This window comes from Camelus dromedarius, chromosome 18 (assembly GCF_036321535.1).
Source record: "Camelus dromedarius isolate mCamDro1 chromosome 18, mCamDro1.pat, whole genome shotgun sequence".
NCBI classification, from domain to species: Eukaryota; Metazoa; Chordata; class Mammalia; order Artiodactyla; family Camelidae; genus Camelus; species Camelus dromedarius.
In genome coordinates this window covers 45315544-45336363 of record NC_087453.1, presented here as the reverse complement: position 1 = coordinate 45336363, position 20820 = coordinate 45315544, and the positions used below count along the sequence as shown (strand labels likewise).

Genomic DNA, 20820 nt, shown 5'->3' with positions numbered 1-20820 from the left:
TTGTCTCAACACGTTGCTTAAAATAAATAAGAGTAAAACTTATTTTAAAAGTTATTACTCAGATATTCTTTACTCTAAAATATAGGATGTGTCTACTGTTTGTGGTAGGCATTGTGTGTTTTATTGTATAAAGAGACCAATTACAAATTCAATTCCTAACAATTTTCTAAGATTCGTATTTCTGATTCTCCCTCAAAATTATCTTGAAGCAATACAATGTAAAAAAATTAGTTTCAGCAAAAATAAGTGGTATGTGTGCTATGACAACACATACCATCTATTTCATTAAATATTTAATTACTAACCACTACCAATATTTCTATTTGTCCTGAAAACTGGTCTGTTGAGGGCACCTTATCTTTTTCTCAAGGAGACATTTTGTTAACGTATCTGTAATTTTTGTGACTTTGTAAACAAGATGTGAAATATTTTGTCATTTGACAATTCTAAGAAAATGCATTATATTTCCTGAGAGATTTTCTTCTTTTTCAAAAGGTGCATCGCCATCTGCTCCCTGGGGGTCTGGATATGTGAGGAGCTCGCGGAGCGTACAGGCCACCCTCAGCTGAAGGAGGCTGTCAATGTCATTGGTGTCACTTTGAAGGTACTGCCAGTTCACCCTGCGTATTGGACGTTAAGCTGCATCCCAGCTGTTCAACCGTTTTAGTTCAAATTAGCCTGATCTCTGTTTTCCCTTACATTACAGAGACGTTTTGATTTAAAATTATTTTTCTGGGCGGAAGGGTATAGCTCACTGGTACGGCGTGTGCTTAGCATGCAGGGGGTCCTGGGTACTATCCTCGGTACCTCTATCAAAATAAATAAATAGGACTTTTTTTTTTTAAACAAACAAAAATTTGTTTTCTGAGAGCCACCTTGACCGTCCTGTGAGGGTCCCGGGAGGGGCCACCAATGGCTGCTTCCCCACTGGCAGCTGCAGCCTGGCCGCCCACCGCCTGAGCTCCATGGACCAAGCCCAGTGGCCAAGTGGGGTTCCTCTGGTGGCTGGCAGCTCCTGTGGTCAGCAGGACGCCTGTCTGCTGCTGGCCGGAGTGACCAGGAAGTGGGATGTCATGCCCTGGCCTCTTCAGCAGGACTGAGAGAGACGGGATAGCTCCTGGGTGGCCGCCCCAGTGCGCATGTCCACTGGGCCCCGGGCACTTGGAGGGGGTCCTTCCCCCTTTGCTTTGTCGGTAAGAAGAGCTGCCACCTGCTGGGCATTCGCCTCCCGCTGGGCCAGATCTGTCTTAGTATTCCTATAAATTTTCAAAAAGTGCTTTAATTTTTCTGTAATTACGCAAAAAAAAAAAACCAGAACAGAATGTACCTGCCATGCTTTGAGCCCCTGCTCTGTTGGGGGTCCCAGCACCAGGCATGGACCGTCCGGTCGAATTCCTACCCCCGTAGACGCTGCCACTCTGCCCGTTCTAGAAATAACAGAGAGGGCGACTAAGCGGGAGGCCCAGGAACTTGCCGCAGCCTGAGCTGCTGAGAAGTCAGGGGACCGGGATCAGCCACATCGGTCTCCCGTTAAGCGTAAGAGAGCTCAGGGAGAGGAGCAGGAGGCCCGGCGGGGGCGGGGGGCTTCCTGCCTTGTGGGCCCCGCCCTGCTCTGGGCACTGCTCTGCTGTGGCCGTGCCTCCAGGAGCGCTTGGCAAGGCTGGCCTGGCCGTGACTGTGCCCTTGGTGTGGGAAGGGCGAGGGCAGCAGTCTAGGGAGATGCTCCCCGGGGCTGTGGATGAAAACCAGCCTGTGGCTGCAGGAGTGAGGGAACAGGTACTGCCCAGCCACCGGAGATTTTGTTTCTGGTGGGACAGCATGTGGGTGGTGGGGAGGGGGTGGTTTGTTCTCGGCTGGAGCCATACTTACAGACTCCGGCCTTCTGCCCAGGACGTGGGCTGAGGGCACTGGGGTGGAAATGTCAGCTCAGGCTCTGGAGGCTTCCTGACCCTGCCTCCCAGGCACCCCGACCGAGAGGGGCCTGAACTGAGCCCCGGCCCTCAGCCCACCAGCCGCTCCTTCTCCCAGCCCATCTGAGGGGCCATCACGACCGTCTCCCCTCCTTTCCCCACCGCCCGTCCTGGTCTCAGAGTCCTGAACAGCCTTCCTCATTCCCACCTGCTGCCCCAGGGTCGTCCTTACACAGCCGGCCCCTAGTCTGGACCCTCAGGTCTGGTCCACGCGGCTGCCAGAGGGGTCCATCCACAGACAGGCCTAACCCCGTGCCCCACGGACCAATGCATTCAGCGTGGACGTGCCTGCTGCCCTGAGCTGTCAGCTCCTTCAGAGCAGGGACTGCCTCGCCCCGTACGCCTTGTCCCCTGTGCTTTCAGTCCAGTGCTGGCATGTGGTGGGGACTCCGTGAGCCTGCGCTAGGTGAGCCAGTGAGTGGGTGATTTCCTCCCCACGTGCCCTGAGATGCTCCGTGTGTCAGTAACACACAGCGACCTTGCCTGCCTCTGTGCTTGTGCCCGGCCCGCTGCCTGGAAGGGTGCTGTCCGCCCCTGCGTTCCCCTAGGGTCAGCCCACCCTCCCTGCTCTGTGGGGCCTTCTCTCTGCTGTCTGTCCCCAACTTTCCAGCCTCACCCTTCTCTGTCCACAGCCCTCTTGTCTTTCTTGTCTGCCACTCCCTTCATGTCACCATGGTCACCTTGTCTGCCTCCAGCTTAGCAGGAAGAGCCATGCCAGCCGTGTTTCAGCCCCATGACTTGACCGCTGAGATGCAGCAGAAACACGCCCAGTGCCCACTCCCATTCCTCCTCTCCCTTCGTGTTCCATCTTCCCCTCAGACCCCCTCAGGGGCAGGCCAGGCACTAGGAATATGATGGTGAACAAGATGTGGGGAAACAAACACAAAAGAACAAGCAGACAAGCAGGGACGTTCAGCTCTGATAGCCTTCAGTGCAATACAGAAACTCCACAGGGCAGTGGGACAAAACCGAAGGGCTGCAGGGGGTGGGCCCTACGCCTTCGGACAGGCATGGTGGCCTCACGGGGGAGAGGACATCTGGTGCCATGATCTAAAAGATGTGGCAGCACCAGCCAAATGCAGACCTGGGGAGTGAGTGTCCCAGGTGGAGCAAGGAGCAGGTGCAAAGGCCCTGAGGCAGGAATAAGGCAGAGTGTTTGAGGAATGGGCAGAGGCCCACCATGGTCAGGATATCGTCATCCCTTTCGCACATCCCCAGCCAGCAGTCCTTCCAGGGACCGTCCTCTTGACATGCTGTCTCACAAGAAATGGAAGAGGACCCTGGACTCACGCCAGACCCAGAAAACATACTCAGTTATTGAATCTACGTAACTTTGAATTCTGTTCCCATAGTGCCACATTTCTTGCATTTCTTAGAATGTTACAGTTGTATGTTAAGTTTAATGTCATAGTATAGAAAGTCTTTGGGTCCATTCTCATTTCTCCGCGTGTAAAATGAAGGGAATGTGTACCTTCAGAGCTGTCAGTGCAGAGTTATCAGTGCGAAAGTGAGTCAGTTCTTGGAAAAGGTCCGGCACCCAGGGGATGCTCAACAATGTACTACGTCTTATTTTCCCCCCGTTGCCAGAACTGTCATTTATGTGATCTGAATAAGGTGCTTGAAGTTGTGGCTTTACTTTCCAGGTGACTGCACGACAGTGACGTGTTTCTGTAGAACGTTATGGACGTTAACACAGCCAGTCCAGACAGAGGCAGTTGCAGAATGGGGATCATGCACAGACAGTCTGGGAACAGGATGCACTTTTCTTACATTTAATGCAGAACCAGGACTTGCATCCCTAAACAGTGCTGGAGAGAAAGAACTACTTTGTTCTTCTTTGGGAATAATGTACGTGCTAAGTGAGGTTGTTTAGCTTGGGGTCGTGTGGTTTTTTGTTTGTCTGTTTTCACAGTTTCCTAACAAAATCGTGGCCCAGGTAGCCTGTGACGTCCTTCAGCTGCTGGTTTCCTACTGGGAAAAGCTTCAGGTCTTTGAAACCTCTCTGCCTCGGAAAATTGCAGAAGTAAGTCTTCCTCCTGTAATGCTAGAACACAAGCGTTTCCTCTGATTATATTTGATACTTAATTAACTATGGATACTCAAACAATTGTTAGAGGGCCGACTGTTAAATTGCCACGCGAGTCACCCATTTTAAGACTAAATTGCCCTGGTTCTTCTCAGCTGTGATTCCAGGCCCTGCGTAAGAAGCCACCAGTGTTCCAGGGCAGTCTTACACTGGCGGGGTTGGAAAGGCAGACACGACCGCAACAAAGAGGCCTTTTGTAGACTGGGCCTCATTCATCCCGAGTAATTTGGATGGTGCCAACGAGGAGCAGGCAGCTGGTTGCGATGCCCTGTGTGCGGGGGGCGGGGAGGGGCCGCTGTGTAAAACAGGGCCCTGCTCTGCCGCAGCGTGATTACCCAGCTGTAACGAGATTGCGACTCGCACACCCTCTGTGGGGTAGTTGGTGGAAGAGAGGGAACGGGAAGGGTCTTCTCAGCGAGCGTGCCCCCGAGGTCGGGGCTGTCGGGGGGCGCCGGCTGGTGCAGAAGCAGGACCCCCGGCCCGCAGGTGCCTAGTGGAGAGGCGCACGCGTCCCCGCCGGCTTCTGTCGCTGCGCTTCTTTAAACACGCCCTGCTGTGTACACATCCGGATGTGGTATCTCAGGGAGAGAGAAGACGTGATGTTGATTTTTCTCTTGGCCCTAGATAAATTTCACCGGTGAGGTCACTTTGTTCTCTCGGAGAGCCGTCAGAAATCACGAGTGATTTTCGATCTTAAGGGACCTAGACTTGAGGTAGAGCTTCGGACAATAGGAGGATAAGATGCCGCAGAAAGTCAAGTCGGGTTTTTAGGGCAGCTGTATAATTTATCACCTACATGGGAACACCTGTGGGAATGAAGAGGGTGCTGTTCCCCCGGGACCATAGGCGGACAGGGACCCAGAGTAATTTATGAGAAAATTATCAAATGGGAGCATTTTCATAATTATTTTTGGAAGTGTTTTTTGCTTTCATTGTGAAAAGCGTGGAGACCGATGATGGAAATTGTGTGAGTCCAGAGAGACATACTCCTTTCTCTGATGCCCCTGATTTTGCCGCCAGCCTGGCCCCATTGCCTTCTGCTGGTTTTCAGGAGCACACACATCTCTAAAATGACTCTTGGCTTTTTGTCAGCTTCCTCTAGGAGTTGGCATCAGGCTGGGCTCAGTAGCAGGGCCATCCTGGGACTCTGATTGCATACATGGCTCCCAAAACCCTCACTACGGTCTGTTTGACTGGGGATTTGTCTTTTGCACAGATCCTTGTGGCCACAATTGCTTTTCTGTTGCCCAGTGCAGAGCACTCCTCAGTGGAAGCCGATAAGAAGGTAAGCAGCCCACGAGCTGAGGTTCCCCTGGAGTTTGGGGAAATATGAGACACAATGGTAAACCATACCCCACAGAGGGGTGTCCTTTGTCATGCTCTCTGTGTTGGCCCTCACGGCCTCCCTGTGAAGCCCTCGCTCACTGTAAATAAGAATAAATAGTAAACAATTTATTCTAGATAATTAAAGTTCAGTCCTTCCGCATGCGTATGTCCTGAGCATTGCTGGCACGTGGGGCAGTGCTGTGGTCCTTGGTAAGGAACACGTGGGGGGTTGAAGAGGCTGCAGAGTAAGGCGCAGGGTCTGCCTCCTCTCACAGTTCATCGTGTCCCTGCTGCTCTGCCTCCTGGACTGGTGCATGGCCTTGCCCCTGAGCGCCCTCCTCCACCCGGTGTGCACGGCGGCCCTGGAGCAGCCCTCGCCCCGAGCCCCCCTGCTGGACTACGTCTACAGGGTGAGTCTCCCCTGCGCCCTGGGGGCGCCGACTGCGCACCTGCACATCCCACAATCACTGGAACATGTTTTCTGCATTTACTTACTTATCTTTGCCCTTTTGGCAAGGATTTATGGGGTAAACATTTTAAAGGAAAGGAATGACTTCGGCAGTGAAAACGGAGCAGCTGTGGTCATAGAGCGGCCGCGCGTCCCCAGTGCGTGAGGCTCGCGTTCCTCTGACTGCCGTCTGGACCCGGCTGCGCTACGCTCAGGGCCCCTCGTGCGTATAGCCTGGTCGGTACCTGCTTAATTTTGAAAGGAACCGTTTATATCGTAGGAATAGCCATAGCCTTCACTTGACAAAATCAAAGGACGAAAACGTACAATGGTCCCCCTAATCTGTTTTAAAAGATCTTAGGGTATAAATTAAGGAAAGACAGTATATCACATCAAAGCAGTCAGCCTCATCGATCTTGCAGCACTTAAAACACTCGAATTTCACCGCCGCCTGCGGACCGGCTGTGGCGCTTGCTCTGGTCCCTTTATACCAGCCTTCCTTACAGGCCTCACAGCCCGTCCTGTGAAAGCCTTTGTCTGTCTGTCCATCTGTCTATCTGCCTGTCTGTCTGCCTGTCTATTAGTTGTGTGTCGTTTGAATAATTACTATTAAGTAGGGACAGTCCTGTTGCTTATTTTTGTAGTAACAAACCTTTAACAATAGTTTTTTTTAAAAAGATTTCCAAGTTATTAGTTGATCGCTTTGTTGCCTCACTTTAAAGTGAATTTAAAAAAAAAAAAAACTCACTTAGTCATGGTTGAAATTCTACCAAAAAGTATTATGTACTGTTAAACGATTTCTTCAGTTGTCAAATACTGTAGTAGCTGTGTTCAGATGAGTCATTCTTCTGTCATCCTGGTGTGTTAGAAGCCTAGATGGCTTGACCAGCTGAAGTAGCCACAGTCATTTAAATTCTTCTCTTTTCTAGCCTCTCTTTTCTTGAAACATTTCTGTTAAAATTGCTTTACCAATATAACAGGTACTTTATAGTTAACACGATACATAAATTTATTGAATAATTCTTCATTGTGTTTTTAAAGGAAACCTTTTTTTGTTGAAGTATAATTTGCACCCAGGAAAGCGCATCTGTCAGTCGTAAGTGAGAGCTTGGTGGGTTTTCACAACATGAGCACACCCGCCAAACCAGGTCCCGGTCTAGAAACAGAGCGTCCCCAGATCCCAGGAGCCCCGCTGTGTCTGTTCCCCACACACCCCGGTGACCGCTGTCTGGGCTGTGGCTACCGTGTGGACTCATACCGTCCCTTGGGAGTCATAGTCCTCTGGTTCACACGTGTATGCGTTTCTGCCGGGCGTGCACCTGGGAGTGGAGCTCTGGAATCCACGTGTTCCGCTGCAGTAGCGGACGCCTGGTGCTCTTCCAGAGTGGCGTGCAGATGTCCACTGTCAACAGCGGTGTCTGTGAATTGCGGCCGCTCCACATTCTTGCTGACTGTTTGCGTCTGGCAGGAATGCAGTGGTATTGCATTGTGGTTTGAATTTGTATTTCTTATATTTATGGCATTTAACTAAAGAAATTAATTCTCTTGAAGACTGGGAAACAAATTTTATATTAATAAGAAAGCTACCCTAAGTTTCCTAGACAGCTTTTTTCCTGGGAAGAGGTGTCCAGGCGACTGTCCCCTGCCAACTGCAGTACTTTTCAGCCGTGTCCAAAGGCCACATGTGCCTCCGTCCTCCTCCAGTCCCCACGAGGCCACACAGGTAGAGGGAACTAACTCGGGAGAAGCCCAGCCTGACCCCACGGTGTCCTGCCTGGGGCAGATCAGAGCAGGTCCCCAAAAGTGATCTTTCCCTAGTTTCTAAAGTACTTTCCTCGTCTTCATAAAAATCAGGTTTTTGAATTAATGATCTTGAATTTACGATTTAAAAAAGTAAACTTTAGTACAGTTATTAGCTCATTTATACGCTTTGGCATACTCAAGATGGTTTGTGTGCCTGGCTTACAGGCCTTCAGTCAACGGTAATTGGTTAACAAGCAGTGAGCTTTCAGGAAACTAATTTGTATTAAATTTATTGCATTAATTATACTTTTAAAAATTGTATTAGCTCTTCCAAGTCATGGGGTTGTGAGTTAACACAAATTCAGATTCATTAACATTTATCAGCTAGGCTAAGGGTCTCTGCTAATTGCTCCCTCTCTGCCTTCCAGCCTGGGTGGTGGGTTATCTGCAGCTCATCCCCCGGCTGGGTCCTCATCCCCCGGCTGGGTCCTCATTCCCCTGGCTGGTCCTCATCCCCCAGCCGGTCCTCATCCCCCCGGCTGCGTCCTCATTCCCCTGGCTGGTCCTCATCCCTGGGCTGGGTCCTCATTCCCCTGGCTGGTCGTCATCCCCTGGCTGGTCCTCATTCCCCGGCTGGGTCCTCATTCCCCTGGCTGGTCCTCATCCCCTGGCTGGTCCTCATTCCCCGGCTGGGTCCTCATTCCCCTGGCTGGTCCTCATCCCCCAGCTGGTCCTTATCCCCCGGCCAGGTCTTCATCCCCCGGCTGGGTCCTCATCCCCTGGCTGGGTCCTCATCCCCTGGCCGGTCCTCATCCCCCAGCCGGTCCGCATCTCCTGGTTGGGCTCCCTGCCCTCGTGCTGCCTCTGTGGACCAGAGCAGGACTGACTGCACAGAATAGGGAAATAAGCTCTTGTTGACGTTTCCTTTCCTTTTACTTACTGACATTGATGTGAAAGGAGCAAGATACACTTGCTAATAGCAGGAAGGCGTTCTAGAGGGGAGGGATTCCACGTTTTCAGGAATTACCAGGCCGGAGGCCTACCTAAGTGCCATTGTGTTTGGACAGATCATCAGGAGACAGGAGGTTGGTGGCACCCGCAACGCACCTTCCCTTCTGTTTTTGGCAGGTTTTGCACTGCTGCGTTTGTGGCTCGAGCACATACACCCAACAGAGCCACAAAACCCTGACGCTGGCTGACCTGTCATCCACGGACTACGACCCCTTCCTGCCCCTGGCCAACGTGAAGAATTCTGAGCCGGTTCAGTATCCTTCATCAGCAGAGCTGGGCAACCTGCTTACTGTCGAAGAGGGTAAGAGTCTCCAGAATATTCATTCCCGTGAGCAAAAAAGGGAAGGTGGCAGCCTTTTGTTCACACTTGCTGTGTTATTTTTTAAAAATCTAGTGCTGAAATCCAGGTTTCTAGAGGTTTCTGTGATAGCAAATTCTTCCCTCCTTGTTTCTTGTCCTTTTCTGTTCTCCTCCCCCTTCTTGTCCCATCCTGGTTAAATTTTGTATTATTAAGGACCTGCATGTCTCAGACCCAGGGGACCCACAAAACCAGTTCATTTTCTGTCCCCAAGGAGCTTTCATCTCATGGGAGAGACAGGATTAAGGCAGAGGGACTCACATGTGTCCCTGGAGCACCGTGGGGGCTTACACGGAGGACTTAAGCCAGACCTGGAAGGATGGGCAGACTTTGCAAGGCGCTGGTAGAGTGTTCCAGACTAGGAGGGCTTCACGAAGAAAGAGGGGAGTTTGCGAGCCACAGCGTGAGACTTGATCTCAGAGCAGAGGGCCCGCCGGAGAGTGTGTGGGTGTTGTCAGGACTTGGGGGGCTGCCGTGTGTCCCCCTCCACCACCCTTCTCCCTGGATGACAAGAGCCCCTCCCTAGGCCTTGGAAGATGAGTCAAGATGTGGGTGTGTCATCTATACATGTGATAAAGCTGCGTAGAATAACACACACACACACACACACACAAATGAGTGTATGTGAGACTAGTGAACTCTGAATCCTGATGCGTTGTCTCAGCGATGATTGTGATACTGTACTGTCCCCATCCAAGATGTTACTGTTTGCGTGAAGGATATTCAGGATCGCTCTGTATTATTTCTTACAAGTACAGGTGCATCTTCAAGTGTCTCAAAAATTGAAAGTTAAAAAAAAAGTGGGTATGGAGTGTCAAATCATCCATGAAAATTTTATGGACTTAGCAGGCTAAAAACCTAGACCTAAGAATGGAACCTTGGGGATAGAATAGAACTTAAGGAATTCATTAAAGGAAAGGGAATGAGGGGACATCACCAGGAAAGCAAAGTCTGGAAAACGGACGGAGAACCGAGAGGTGTCGTTTCTAGGAGGTCGAGGGAAGAAGGTGGACAGGCGGCCGAGGAAGGCTGGCAGAGACAGGTGCTTCCAGAAGCTCATGGAGGGTGAAACCAGAACAGGAGTGGTTTTATTTTCCAAAGAAGTGTTTGGTGGTGGGTCTGGCCGAGTACTTTGGGCCGAGTGCTTGGTCTGTCGCCAGACAGTGTGAACAGGTGACCTGGGAGTGCTGAGACAGACCCCAGGTGGGGCCTTGGGCAGAGGGAGGAAGGACTCGGCAGGCACTCGCCGGTGAGGGTCCGGGGTCCAGGCTGTGCTCTCAGGACTGCAGAGTCGGAGTAGGGTTCAGGCCGAGGGGGACGGGCCGGGAGTGGGGGCCAGCTGGGAGCGGGGCTCCGGAGCAGCCTGTCATTGTTTTAGCAAACAGGAGGGATTTTCCCAAGGGTGCCCAGGTCGGCAGTGATGGAGGTGGACTTTCAGTCTAAGACTTAATGACCAGGTTCCTGAGATGCTGCCTTCTTCACGTGGAGGTTTTGCAGGAGAGCAGACCCTCCTGACTGGGGCCGTGTGGCTGGCGGGGCCGCGGGGCACAGTCCATGCTCCTGCTGCGTGCCCTCCGGTCTCTGAATCACCTACCTGCTTGTCCTCTGCTGGTGTTCTGCTGTTCTCTCAAACTGCAGTCTTTTCTTGATTTTTCCCCCCTAGTTGTAAATTCAAAACATTTTTTTAAATAATAAAATGACCCTGGATCTGTTTCTCTGTTGTCTCCTACCTTGTTGTCCATGTCATAAGAAAATTAACTTACCTTCCCCTAAAGGCAACCCACAGGGCTGTCCCGGAAACAGGTTCGCCACTTACCATGACCCGTCACTTAAAAATGGCAGAAGACGAATAGGTTAATGGAAAAGGACAAACCTAAAATTAGCACATCTAAATTTTTGTGCCACTTTCTTTCAATATACAATAGTCTCTGACTTGAATATTCACTCTCCAGAGAACCTCGGGGCCTCATGCAGACTTGTCCCAGCACAGTTCTGTGGTATAAAAATGACTGTGAACTTCTGTGGCAAAAGAGGTTTTAAACTCTCTTGTGAACTTAGAAACCAAGTATCTCCTAACCCTTTAAGCCCAAATGATAGAAGTTGGTTTATTTAATTGTCTGGTGTTTTCTTTTTATTAGACGTTTCCATTATCACTTGTTCTTAGTGTGACGCACGATTCTTTTGAGAATTTGGTAGATTAAAATTTCTCTTAACTGCTCTCAAGCTTAAGTAGTCATTTCAGTCCATCCTTGTGGAGTTAGTCTTTCTTCCTTATACCCCAAATGTTTCACACGGCCCACTTTTACATGCTCTTGTCATTCTTTCTATACGTTTGAAGTCTGAAAAATTTTGTAAATTAGTTGCTCATGGGCATTTAACCAACTACAAATTTAGTTAAAGCCTTCTAAGGCATTCCATGAATTATTAATAGACCAAGTTCTGTTAAATATTAAAATGCCCCAACAGCAAGACATAGTCACAATGATCCTAAGGCAAGTGGCTTCAAATACTTATTTTTTATTTTTTTAATTTTTACCATTTCTTAATTGAAGTATAGTTGCTTTACAATGTTGTGTTAGTTTCAGTACAGCAAAGTGATTCAGTTTTTTATATATATATATATATATACATATATGTATATATATATATAAATCTGTTCTTTATCAGATTCTTTTCCATTATAGGTTATTACGAGATATTGAATATAGTCCCTGTGCTCTACAGTAGGCCCTTGTTGGTTATCTATTTTATATATGTCAATCCCAAACTCCTAATTTATCCCTCCTTCACCTTTTCCACTTTGGTAACCATACATTTGTTTTCCATGTCTGTGAGTCTGTTTCTGTTTTGTAAATAAGTTCATTTGCACTGTTCATTTTTTTAGATTCCACGTATAAGCAATATGTATTTGTCTTTCTCTGTCTGACTGACTTCACTTCGTATGATCATCTCCAGGTCCTTCTATGTTGCCGCAGATGGCATTATTTTGTTACTTTTCATGGCTAATATTCCATTGTATGTATATACCACATTTTCTTTATCCAGTCATCTGTTGATGTGCACTTAGGTTGCGTCCATGTCTGGGCTATTTTAAGCACTGCTGCTATGAACATTGAGGTGTATGTATCTTTTCAAATTAGAGTTTTCTCTGGATATATGCCCAGGAGTGGGATTGCTGGATCATATGGTAACTTTATTTTTTGTTTTTTAAGGAATCTCTGTATATATGTAAAAAAACAGCAACCCAATCAAAAAATGGGCAGAAGATCTAAATAGACATTTCTCCAAAGACATTCAGGTGGCCAACAGGCACATGAAAAGATATTCAATATCACTAGTTATTAGAGAAATGCAAATCAAAACTACAATGAGGTATCACCTCACACCAGTCAGAATGGTCATCATCAAAAATCCACAAATAATAAATGCTAGAGAGGCTGTGGAGAAGGGAGCCCTCCTGCACTGCTGGTGGGAGTGTAAGTTGTGCAGCCAGTTTATGGAGAACAGTATGGAGGTTCCTGAAAAAGCTTCAAGTATTTTTAAGTGGTCAATGGCTTGATTCATTCCATTATATCAGTGTCTCCCTTTCTGCACGGAGGGGAGTGAGGCCACCTCCCTAGCCTGGTCCCACAGCCCCCACCCCAGCTCTGCCGTCCCCTCCAGCTGCACATCCTCCCCCTGGAGATCCTAGAGCCATCGGCTCCTTGAGGACCAGGATCTTTCTCTGGTTTTCTATAGCTACACATTTTTCAGTGTCCCTGTCAGAATGAAATCTTCATGTAAGTGGGTTCTTTTAGCGGTCTATTTAAATTGTACTTTTACATTCCAGTAGAATTCATGTCAAAAAAAAAAAAAAAGAAAAGAAAAGAAAAGAAAAGAGGCGAAAAGAATCCCCAGACTGAAATCCTCGAACTTCCCAAGTGCAGGTTGAGAGCTGGTGCTGCTCGCTTGTAACCTCCCCTCCCCCTGTCTCTGCATGCTCCCTCCGCTGGCAGAGAGGAAGAGGAGGAGTCTAGAGCTGATCCCGCTGACGGCCCGCATGGTGATGGCGCACCTGGTCAATCACCTGGGCCACTTCCCGCTCCGCGGGGGCCCGGCCGTGCTGCACAGCCTGGTCAGCGAGAACCACGACAACGCGCACGCCGGCGCGGCCGAGCTCTCCCCCGACGTGTTCAGGAGCCCTGGCCTGCAGCTGTTTGTGTTCAACGACAGCACCCTCATCTCCTGCCTGCAGACGCCCGCGGACGGTCCTGCTGGCGGCTCGCCAGCGGGCGCCTTCTCCGACGTGCGGGTCATCGTGAGGGACGTCTCAGGGAAGTACTCTTGGGATGGGAAGCTGCTCTACGGACCTCTGCAAGGCTGCTCCGCACGCGAGGGCAGAAGTCCCTCTCTCCCGATCTCTGGCTGGCTTCATCCAGCCTCTGGACCTCAGAAGGAGCTTTCTCAGGCAGAGGAGGGAGAGGATGTCCTCGACCAGTTGCTGGAAAACATTGGTCACACGAGCCCTGAATGCCTTTTACCATCACAGCTAAATCTCAACGAGCCTTCCCCACCCCCGTGTGGGATGAGCCATGACCAAGAGAAGGAAATCATCGAGGCCATCTTGCGCCAGAACGCGCAGGAGGACGAGTACATCCAGAGATGCAACTCCAGCTCCGCCATGAGAGTCCCCAGCCAGGAGCAGCCTCCCGCCGTGGGGCCCCGTGGGGCCTTCTACTTCTGTAGGCTGTTGCTTGATGACTTGGGAATGAATTCTTGGGACAGAAGGTAACGGCCGCCTCTAGACCTTCGGTTACTTCATCGCAATTTTTGTGGGCTTGTTATTCCCATCAGTTTGGGGTCTGGGAAGCAGAGAGCAGAAATGGAGATTTTTCTCTGCTTCAGCACTGAGAGCTTATTTTATGCTAAATTAAAGCTAGAAATTTAGCTAACTCTGCTGTGTTGATGCACAGATTGAATTTCAGGCATCTGCTATGTACTTTCAAGGGTATCAAACATTTACTCTGTGTGTGTGTGTGTGTGTGTGTGTGTGTGTGTTTTAATTATGGCTGTGTGTCCATTGTTGCTTCTGCCTTCGGGAAAAATGCAGATGGACGACAAAGATGGAATAAGCCACCGTCCGTCCTTAGCGCTGGTGGGGGCAGCAGGCTCTGTACACCTCTCATGAAAGATGCTGTGACTCAAGGGTTCAGCCCACTGGGAAGTGCGGGGCGATGGGGAGGACCCTGTGGAAGGGGCGGGTCTGAGCTACGGAGGTGGGGAAAAGGGTCTCACAGCAGAGCCGGCAGTGAAAACAGGTGCAGACACGCACACAGGTCACACAGCCGCGGGCCGGGGCCACCCAGAGTCCCTGGACCGGAGGGGCGCAGTGGAACTGTGATGTCTTTGACTACCTTAAGAACGGAATTCATTCTGGAGGCTTGGGTCACACATCTTTTATGAATGAGGTGTTATGGATGGGTGGATGGAGGGACCGATGAGCAGGTAGATTTGTTAGTCGATTGGAAAGGGCAAAACTGATCTGTGATGACACGACTTTTCTTCCATCTCTCTTTCTATACAGGAAGAATTTCCATCTGTTGAAGAAAAATTCAAAATTACTGAGAGAGCTGAAAAATCTGGACTCCCGACAGTGGTACGTGGAAGTATGCCCAACCACCCTGTCCCTGTCTGTGTGCGCGTGTGCGGGGCCCCCAGACGCGGGTGCCGAGCGAGCTCCCCGCACAGGTCCGGGAGCCAGCACGCTGACACAGACCGTGCCGTTGGTGTTTTCGCCCTGAGGAATAAACTTACATGAGGTCATCGCCCCCACTGATCTCTGCCTTTGACTGAGGCACATGAAAGCCAGTGGATTCTGGTTCTTATTTCACTTCTGCGGCCACCTCTCGCTCCACTGAGGGTCAGGGGTTTGCCCAGGTCAGACAGCCTGCCCATGCGCACAGACCAGTAGTTTGAAGCCAGTGACCCCGACTTCCTACCCTGCACCGTGGGCCCGCCGGCCAGCATCCCGCGGTCTCAGCTCTGCAGGGTTGGCGAGGTTAAGACCCGGGTGCTGTCACGAGTTGCTCCTCAGCCCCAAACCTCGTTCTCCAGAGCTGGTCAGTTCTCAGATCGCCCCCTTTTCCGGACCATCTCAGAAGCCGTCCTCGGTAATCTGATGACCAGCGTTTGATCTGGGGAGATGCGTGCTTCCAAAAAGCATCTCTGTCCGGAGCACCTGTAGTCCTTGGTACGTCGCAGGTGCTCGAAGTCTTGAACGGCCTGCTCCCTTTGAGACAGGAGGGGAGGGGGCAAGGCACAGCCATTGAAACAGTGGCACGGCAGTTAGCGCCAGGATGGCGGGAGTCAGCTCGCAGTGGACTGTAAGGCCTGAAGTGGCGGGAGATTTGACCTCCAGTCGACCTTGAGCTACTCTGTACGCTCCCTGATAAATTAACACTGTGACGGTTCCGAGGCTAGCCGTGAAAGGTCAAAATGGGTGGTGGCCCAGTTCCTGGAACCCCGCCCTGTCCCCAGAGTAGTTGGAATAAGCCTCGCACTTGTTAGCGTGTGAAGTTCCCCAGCCCATGAGGACTGAAGCCCCGCCCCTCGTGGTCGCTGTCTCTCTGTCCATCTCTCTGGCCTTCGGGGACGGCCCGTGCTCGGTGTGGAGTGCGCGTCTCTGAACACATCTCCCTTCTCTCTACTGAGTTCTGTCCTGCGTGAAGCCCAGGACCCTCGCTGCATGGGGCGCGTCCCTGGAACTTACGTCTCGCGCCCACATTTTCCTGTGTCACCTTGATCTTTAGTTTTTAAAAAGCCCATTTCTTTCCACTCCTCTCGGAGCCCTCTCTGCGCATCTCAAGGAAGGACCTGCAGGCGCCCCCTCCCATGGCCCCTCCCCACGCTGCCGCTGGTCTTGTCGCTGCATCTTCTCCGGAGGAAGAGAACAGATTCTCTGGGGAGGTTCTGTGAGGGCTTTTTCTGAAGGGCTCGAAAGTCACCTCGCTCTCCCTCTGGCCCCTGGTAGGGAACAGGCAGTCCCTTGGGTCCCGACTCGCTTTCCAGGCACATGCTGAATGACGCCACACGTCCTTGTGTCACGCTGGCACACGGGTGTCGCGTGCTTCCGGCCGTTCGTTGAGTGTGAGTGTGCTTCAGTTGCATGAGGTGCAGTTGAATCAGCTCCCTGGGAGGGAGAAGTGTGGCGCTGGAGACCTGACGGGCACGTCCTCCGCCCCTGGATTGACGTTCACTTAAAACCCCAACTCCTGGGCTGCGTGTCTTCCTGACAAAGGTATCCACTTGTTCTCCAGTACAGAGTGTTTTCAAGGTTCTTTTTGGGGAAAAAAAAGACAAGGGACTCTTTAGCTGTGAGAAATGCAGGCTGTCTGTGTGCTGGTCAGGTAGCAGGTGAGACCACACCGTGTCCCTCCGCTGCCTTTCAGGATGTGTCCATTTATTTCTGACATCAGCATCTCTGCCTGCGGCCAAGGCAGAGCTGCTGCTTGCCGCGTCCTTAGGAAAAGCAGAGACTGTCTGGCAGCTATGCTTTTTATACCGGGAAGTCAGCAAAGACGTGTGAATGCTGTGCCGAGTTAAAAGAGGGCGCCCCTTCTCAGCGTCAGTGCCTCTCGCCACCACACGGCAGAGTGACAGTTAAAACCGTGGCTCTCTCTTTGGCTTTTTAATGCGACAGCACCAGGAAACCAAGCTGTTCTGGCCTGTTCCTAACGAGAAGGAAAGACTCATTCTAAGGGGGCGGAGGAAGTTGCTGGTTTTCTGTCCCTGTGGTCCTCAGCTGCCTGCTTCTTCAGGCGCTGGTCCTGCAGGCCCTGGGTATGAAGTGCTGTTAACGCTGCTAATTATCATTTCAGAAGCCCGGCTCTCGTAAGGCCAGACTCAGCGTCTGCGTCCTCACAGGCTCTCTGCGGTGCTAGCATTTCGGAGGCTGTGAAATTTGATGAGAGTTTACAGCGAAAGGTCACCTTTCCTCACACCTCCATCAGTCAGGCAGTCACTGGGGCCGAGGGCTCTCTGCTCCCACTTTGGCTTAATGAGGACTCAAGGACCTGGAAGCAGCTACAACCGTAAACAGCCTGGACTTCCAAGGAGAATAAATTAAGAACATTTCAGATAAACCTGAGATGGTCTTACGTGTGTAAAGTGTATACAGCAGAAAAAAATGAACTAAGGACTTTTAAATATACAGACAGAGCTGCAGAAAGAAATTGAGTAACTGTATTTTCTTCCCCACGTGTTGAAAGAGACAGTCTCTTAGTTGACAGATCGTGACCTCTCTTACCATCCAAGCCCTCGGGTCATTATCGCTCTTTGAGGGCCAGTCCGAGGCAGGAAGCGGTGCCTCGGCTATGGGAGGACAAGACCTCTGATGGTGTGAGGGCACAGGGTCTCTGCCATAGCAGCACCCAGAACCCCCCGCAGCCGTCCCACCGAGACGGGCGCCCCAGGAGGGCGCTCAGGCTACGCCGCCGGGGCCTGCTGGACGCCCACTCGCCCGCCGTCTCTGCTGCCAGCAGGGCAGTGCGCACCGGGAGCCTTAAAAGTGGGCAGCGACCTCGGTCCCGTTTCTGTGAATCTAATTTTTATGTAAATCTTTTTTTTATTGAAGTATAGTCAGTTACAGTGTGTCGTATGAATTTATTTTAAGGACTCATCAAAGATAATGTGATAAGGTCTTTACAATGGAAGCAACCTAAGTGTCCGGTGACAAGGACTTGGATCCAGTACAGTAATGTCATGGGATGTTACACAGCCATTCATAACCTTGTTACACAAGCACGAAGTATAAAGGCGTTCACGCTCCCAAATGGCCTGAATGGTGACTTTTATGTTAGGTATATTTTACACAATAAATTTTAAAAGCTTTCATAAATATTTTGAGTGAATGAATCAGTTGCAAAACATGAGAGTAGTTTCTCATTTCATATGCACAAATGCATCCTGCACTGAGGTGAGGGTTATGATTTCAACATAGAAGCAAAGAACACTAGTGGGTTTTTTTGTTTGTTTGTTTTTTTAGGCAGAAGTTACAATTTGGCTGCACATATACAATGTATTGCATGTAAATACATATACACAATATACTGCACATATTTCTTAAATTTGCATGTATGTACTGTTTATTGTTTCTAAGAACGTTTAGAGCTTTAGTTTTTTAAACTTACATAGTTATCAAAGGAATAAAGCCAACCGCAAAATAAGAATTAATTCAAAAAGATACATACACCCCTACTAGTGGGTTTTTTTTATTCTTCTGTGTTTTCTAATTTTCCTTCCAAGTATGGTCACTACGTGTAGACTCCAGAGAGACACGAACACGGAAAGGACTAGAAGGAGCACACTCTCCTCCTTGATTTATTTTTAAGACTTTTTAGTTGAGCTTCAATTCATTCTGCTAATTAAGTAGAAAAATAATATTCCTGCAGGAGGAAATATTGGAGAATATGTTAAAATATGGAGCCCCGATTTCACCAATCTAATGTCTCATCAGATTATGCATGTTGAGATGTTGAACAATTAGATGGTAGAAACATTCGGATTATGTAAGTGCTCAGTAGTTTTCCTATGAGATGTTTCAGAATGTTCTGTAGAAACAAGAAGAGTGGAAGTGCTCTGGGAATGACAATCCAGAACTTAACAGATCACTGGGTGTAGGTCCAGCGGCTTTGGCAATTCAGAGTATGATTTATAGAATGAGTTATTGATATAATCAAACGTGTCATTGTATCTATGGCCAGTTCAACAGAGATTTAACTGGGCCACTTCTGTGTGCCGAGGACTGTCTATGCTGGATGTCCAGCAGGTTAGGAGGCACGTGCATGGCATTTTTACTTGATTTAACAGCAAAGTGCCCCAAACCCATCCTGGAGGAAGTGGACGAGCCATTTATATGGCCCAAGACGTCTCCCCGGACAGCTGTGCACCCCGTCAGGCCCGCCGAGACCAGCCCGAGCGCGGGGCGGGTGCAGCCCCTCACAGAGGAAGGGCCCGGGTGTGTTCTGCCTCGAGGAGGTCGCTTCCGTGTCTCGTCTGGCCCAGGCCTATTTCACAGTTCCAGTGAGCCAGCCCGTTCCCGTATCTCAGTGTGGGAAGGGAAATGGGTGTGGTCACCTAGATTGTTCACAACTGAGATCTATCTGAAATGCTTTCGAAGATTTTTTTTTAACCAAAAATGGAGAGAATTTGTCAAACCATGTGCTCTGACATGCTGTTAAGTGTCTCATCTGTCAGCGAGTAGTCTCAGGAACCAGGCTGCCCGGCCTCCGGCCCGGTCCCCTGCTCGCTGCATGTGCTTTCTGTGCGACTTGCTGTGCCTCCTTTCAGCTCTCTCCACGAGGGAGGTGACAATACGGCTTGTCTCCTTAGGGTGCTGGCGGAGATAAATGAGATCACATTGAACCTTCGTGGGGCGATGACTGGCCCCTCGTGAGGTCTCAGTAAATGTGAGCTGAGTGGCAGGAGTGTGGATGGCAGCAGTGAAACGATTTTCCACGTAAGGATTCTGACTCCTCTACGTTCAAACCTTTACAGCCGTGAAACGCACAAAATCGCAGTGTTCTACATCGCTGAAGGTCAGGAGGACAAGTGTTCCATCCTCTCCAATGAAAGAGGAAGCCAAGCTTATGAAGACTTCGTTGCCGGCCTTGGATGGGAGGTAATCGGTTGCATTCTGGAGGAGTCTGTTGACAGCGCCGTTTAAGGATGGGTGTGAACCAGGTGTTGAGGACACATGTTTTCACGTGTGTTTTCACGTTCCAGTGTGGCGTGGGTAGAGTTCTGGAGTTGAAGAATAGGCTGAATTTGACATCTTCAATTAGTTATTTTCGTCATTATACCTAAACTTTTGTTTCTCCTTAGCTTTCCTCTTTGTATTGTTTCATTTGCTTTTTATCAGAACCAAATAGGTCAACTCACCAGCCATAGACAGTCTGTACTGAGAGAAGACAGATATGGGCAGAGAAGAAATGGCTTTGGTCACAGTATGGAGACTGGCTAAGAAACCGATGACTTAACGGGTGAAAAAAGGAAGTTAGATGAGGCCCAAAGTTGACTCAATAGTAGCTGTGCTGGTTTGGCTATCAACCTGTGTCCCTAGATCCCAGGGCGGCTGATATGTTAAAATTTTATTTTTCCTTTATTAAATGATACTCTGGCAGAAAGACATGTATACATTTATACACACACACACACACATACATACTTGTCTCCAAAACATATTCCTGGAATCTATAAGAATTCAGAGTAGCTAAAATGGAAATCAGCATATCTGCAGTCTTGTTCTTCTCATTCCTGTTGTTTTGGTTTCTTGGTTGTCTGTGCTGGGGAGACTCTCTGGGCACCTAAGTGAGACTTCTCTCTGAGGGCTGAGTGTGAGCGAAGAGACTACTGTGGGGATGGGAACAGGGTGCGGGGCCAGCAAGGTCAAGACCGTGCACTCTCTAAAATGCAAGTGGTTTTAGTCTAAAAGTTATTGCACTTTTAATAAGTTGTTCTTCTTACTAATAGGATGACTTATTTGTCATAGAATATACTGCTTATTCAACTGACATATTTTTAAATTTTTTTAATTTTTAAAATTTTCTTAAATGAGGGGGAAATTAGGTTTTTATTTGTTTATTTTTCTTTAATGGAGGTACCATATGGTTTGACCACACGAGCACTGTTTGAGAAAGCAGAAAACCCCACACATCCATCAGTAGGGAAGTTCTGTGTGTGCGCATGTGCACACACGCACACACACACACACGCACACACACACACACACACACACATGCGCGTGCGCGCACACACACACAGAGGAGGGGGTGAAGTTGGAGAAATTTGCACCAAACTTTTGATAGCAGTTTTCTTAAATTGGTAGGATTTTGGCCCTTTT

At 49.5% G+C, this 20820-nt stretch overlaps 1 protein-coding gene across 5 annotated transcripts in view; it reads left to right on the top strand.

Annotated features, from left to right (window-relative positions):
- RALGAPA2 (Ral GTPase activating protein catalytic subunit alpha 2) overlaps nucleotides 1-20820 on the top strand; it is a 264651-nt gene that overhangs the window by 154245 nt on the left and 89586 nt on the right. For 4 of the 5 annotated variants that reach the window (XM_031434392.2, XM_064475925.1, XM_064475923.1 and 1 more), the window contains 8 exons: nucleotides 496-604; nucleotides 3883-3993; nucleotides 5273-5341; nucleotides 5658-5792; nucleotides 8702-8885; nucleotides 12938-13709; nucleotides 14506-14577; nucleotides 19476-19599. In XM_031434392.2, the coding sequence (XP_031290252.2) occupies nucleotides 496-604; nucleotides 3883-3993; nucleotides 5273-5341; nucleotides 5658-5792; nucleotides 8702-8885; nucleotides 12938-13709; nucleotides 14506-14577; nucleotides 19476-19599 (1576 nt within the window). The remainder of the gene's footprint in view (nucleotides 1-495; nucleotides 605-3882; nucleotides 3994-5272; nucleotides 5342-5657; nucleotides 5793-8701; nucleotides 8886-12937; nucleotides 13710-14505; nucleotides 14578-19475; nucleotides 19600-20820) is intronic. The other variant, XM_064475924.1, reaches the window with a different exon arrangement.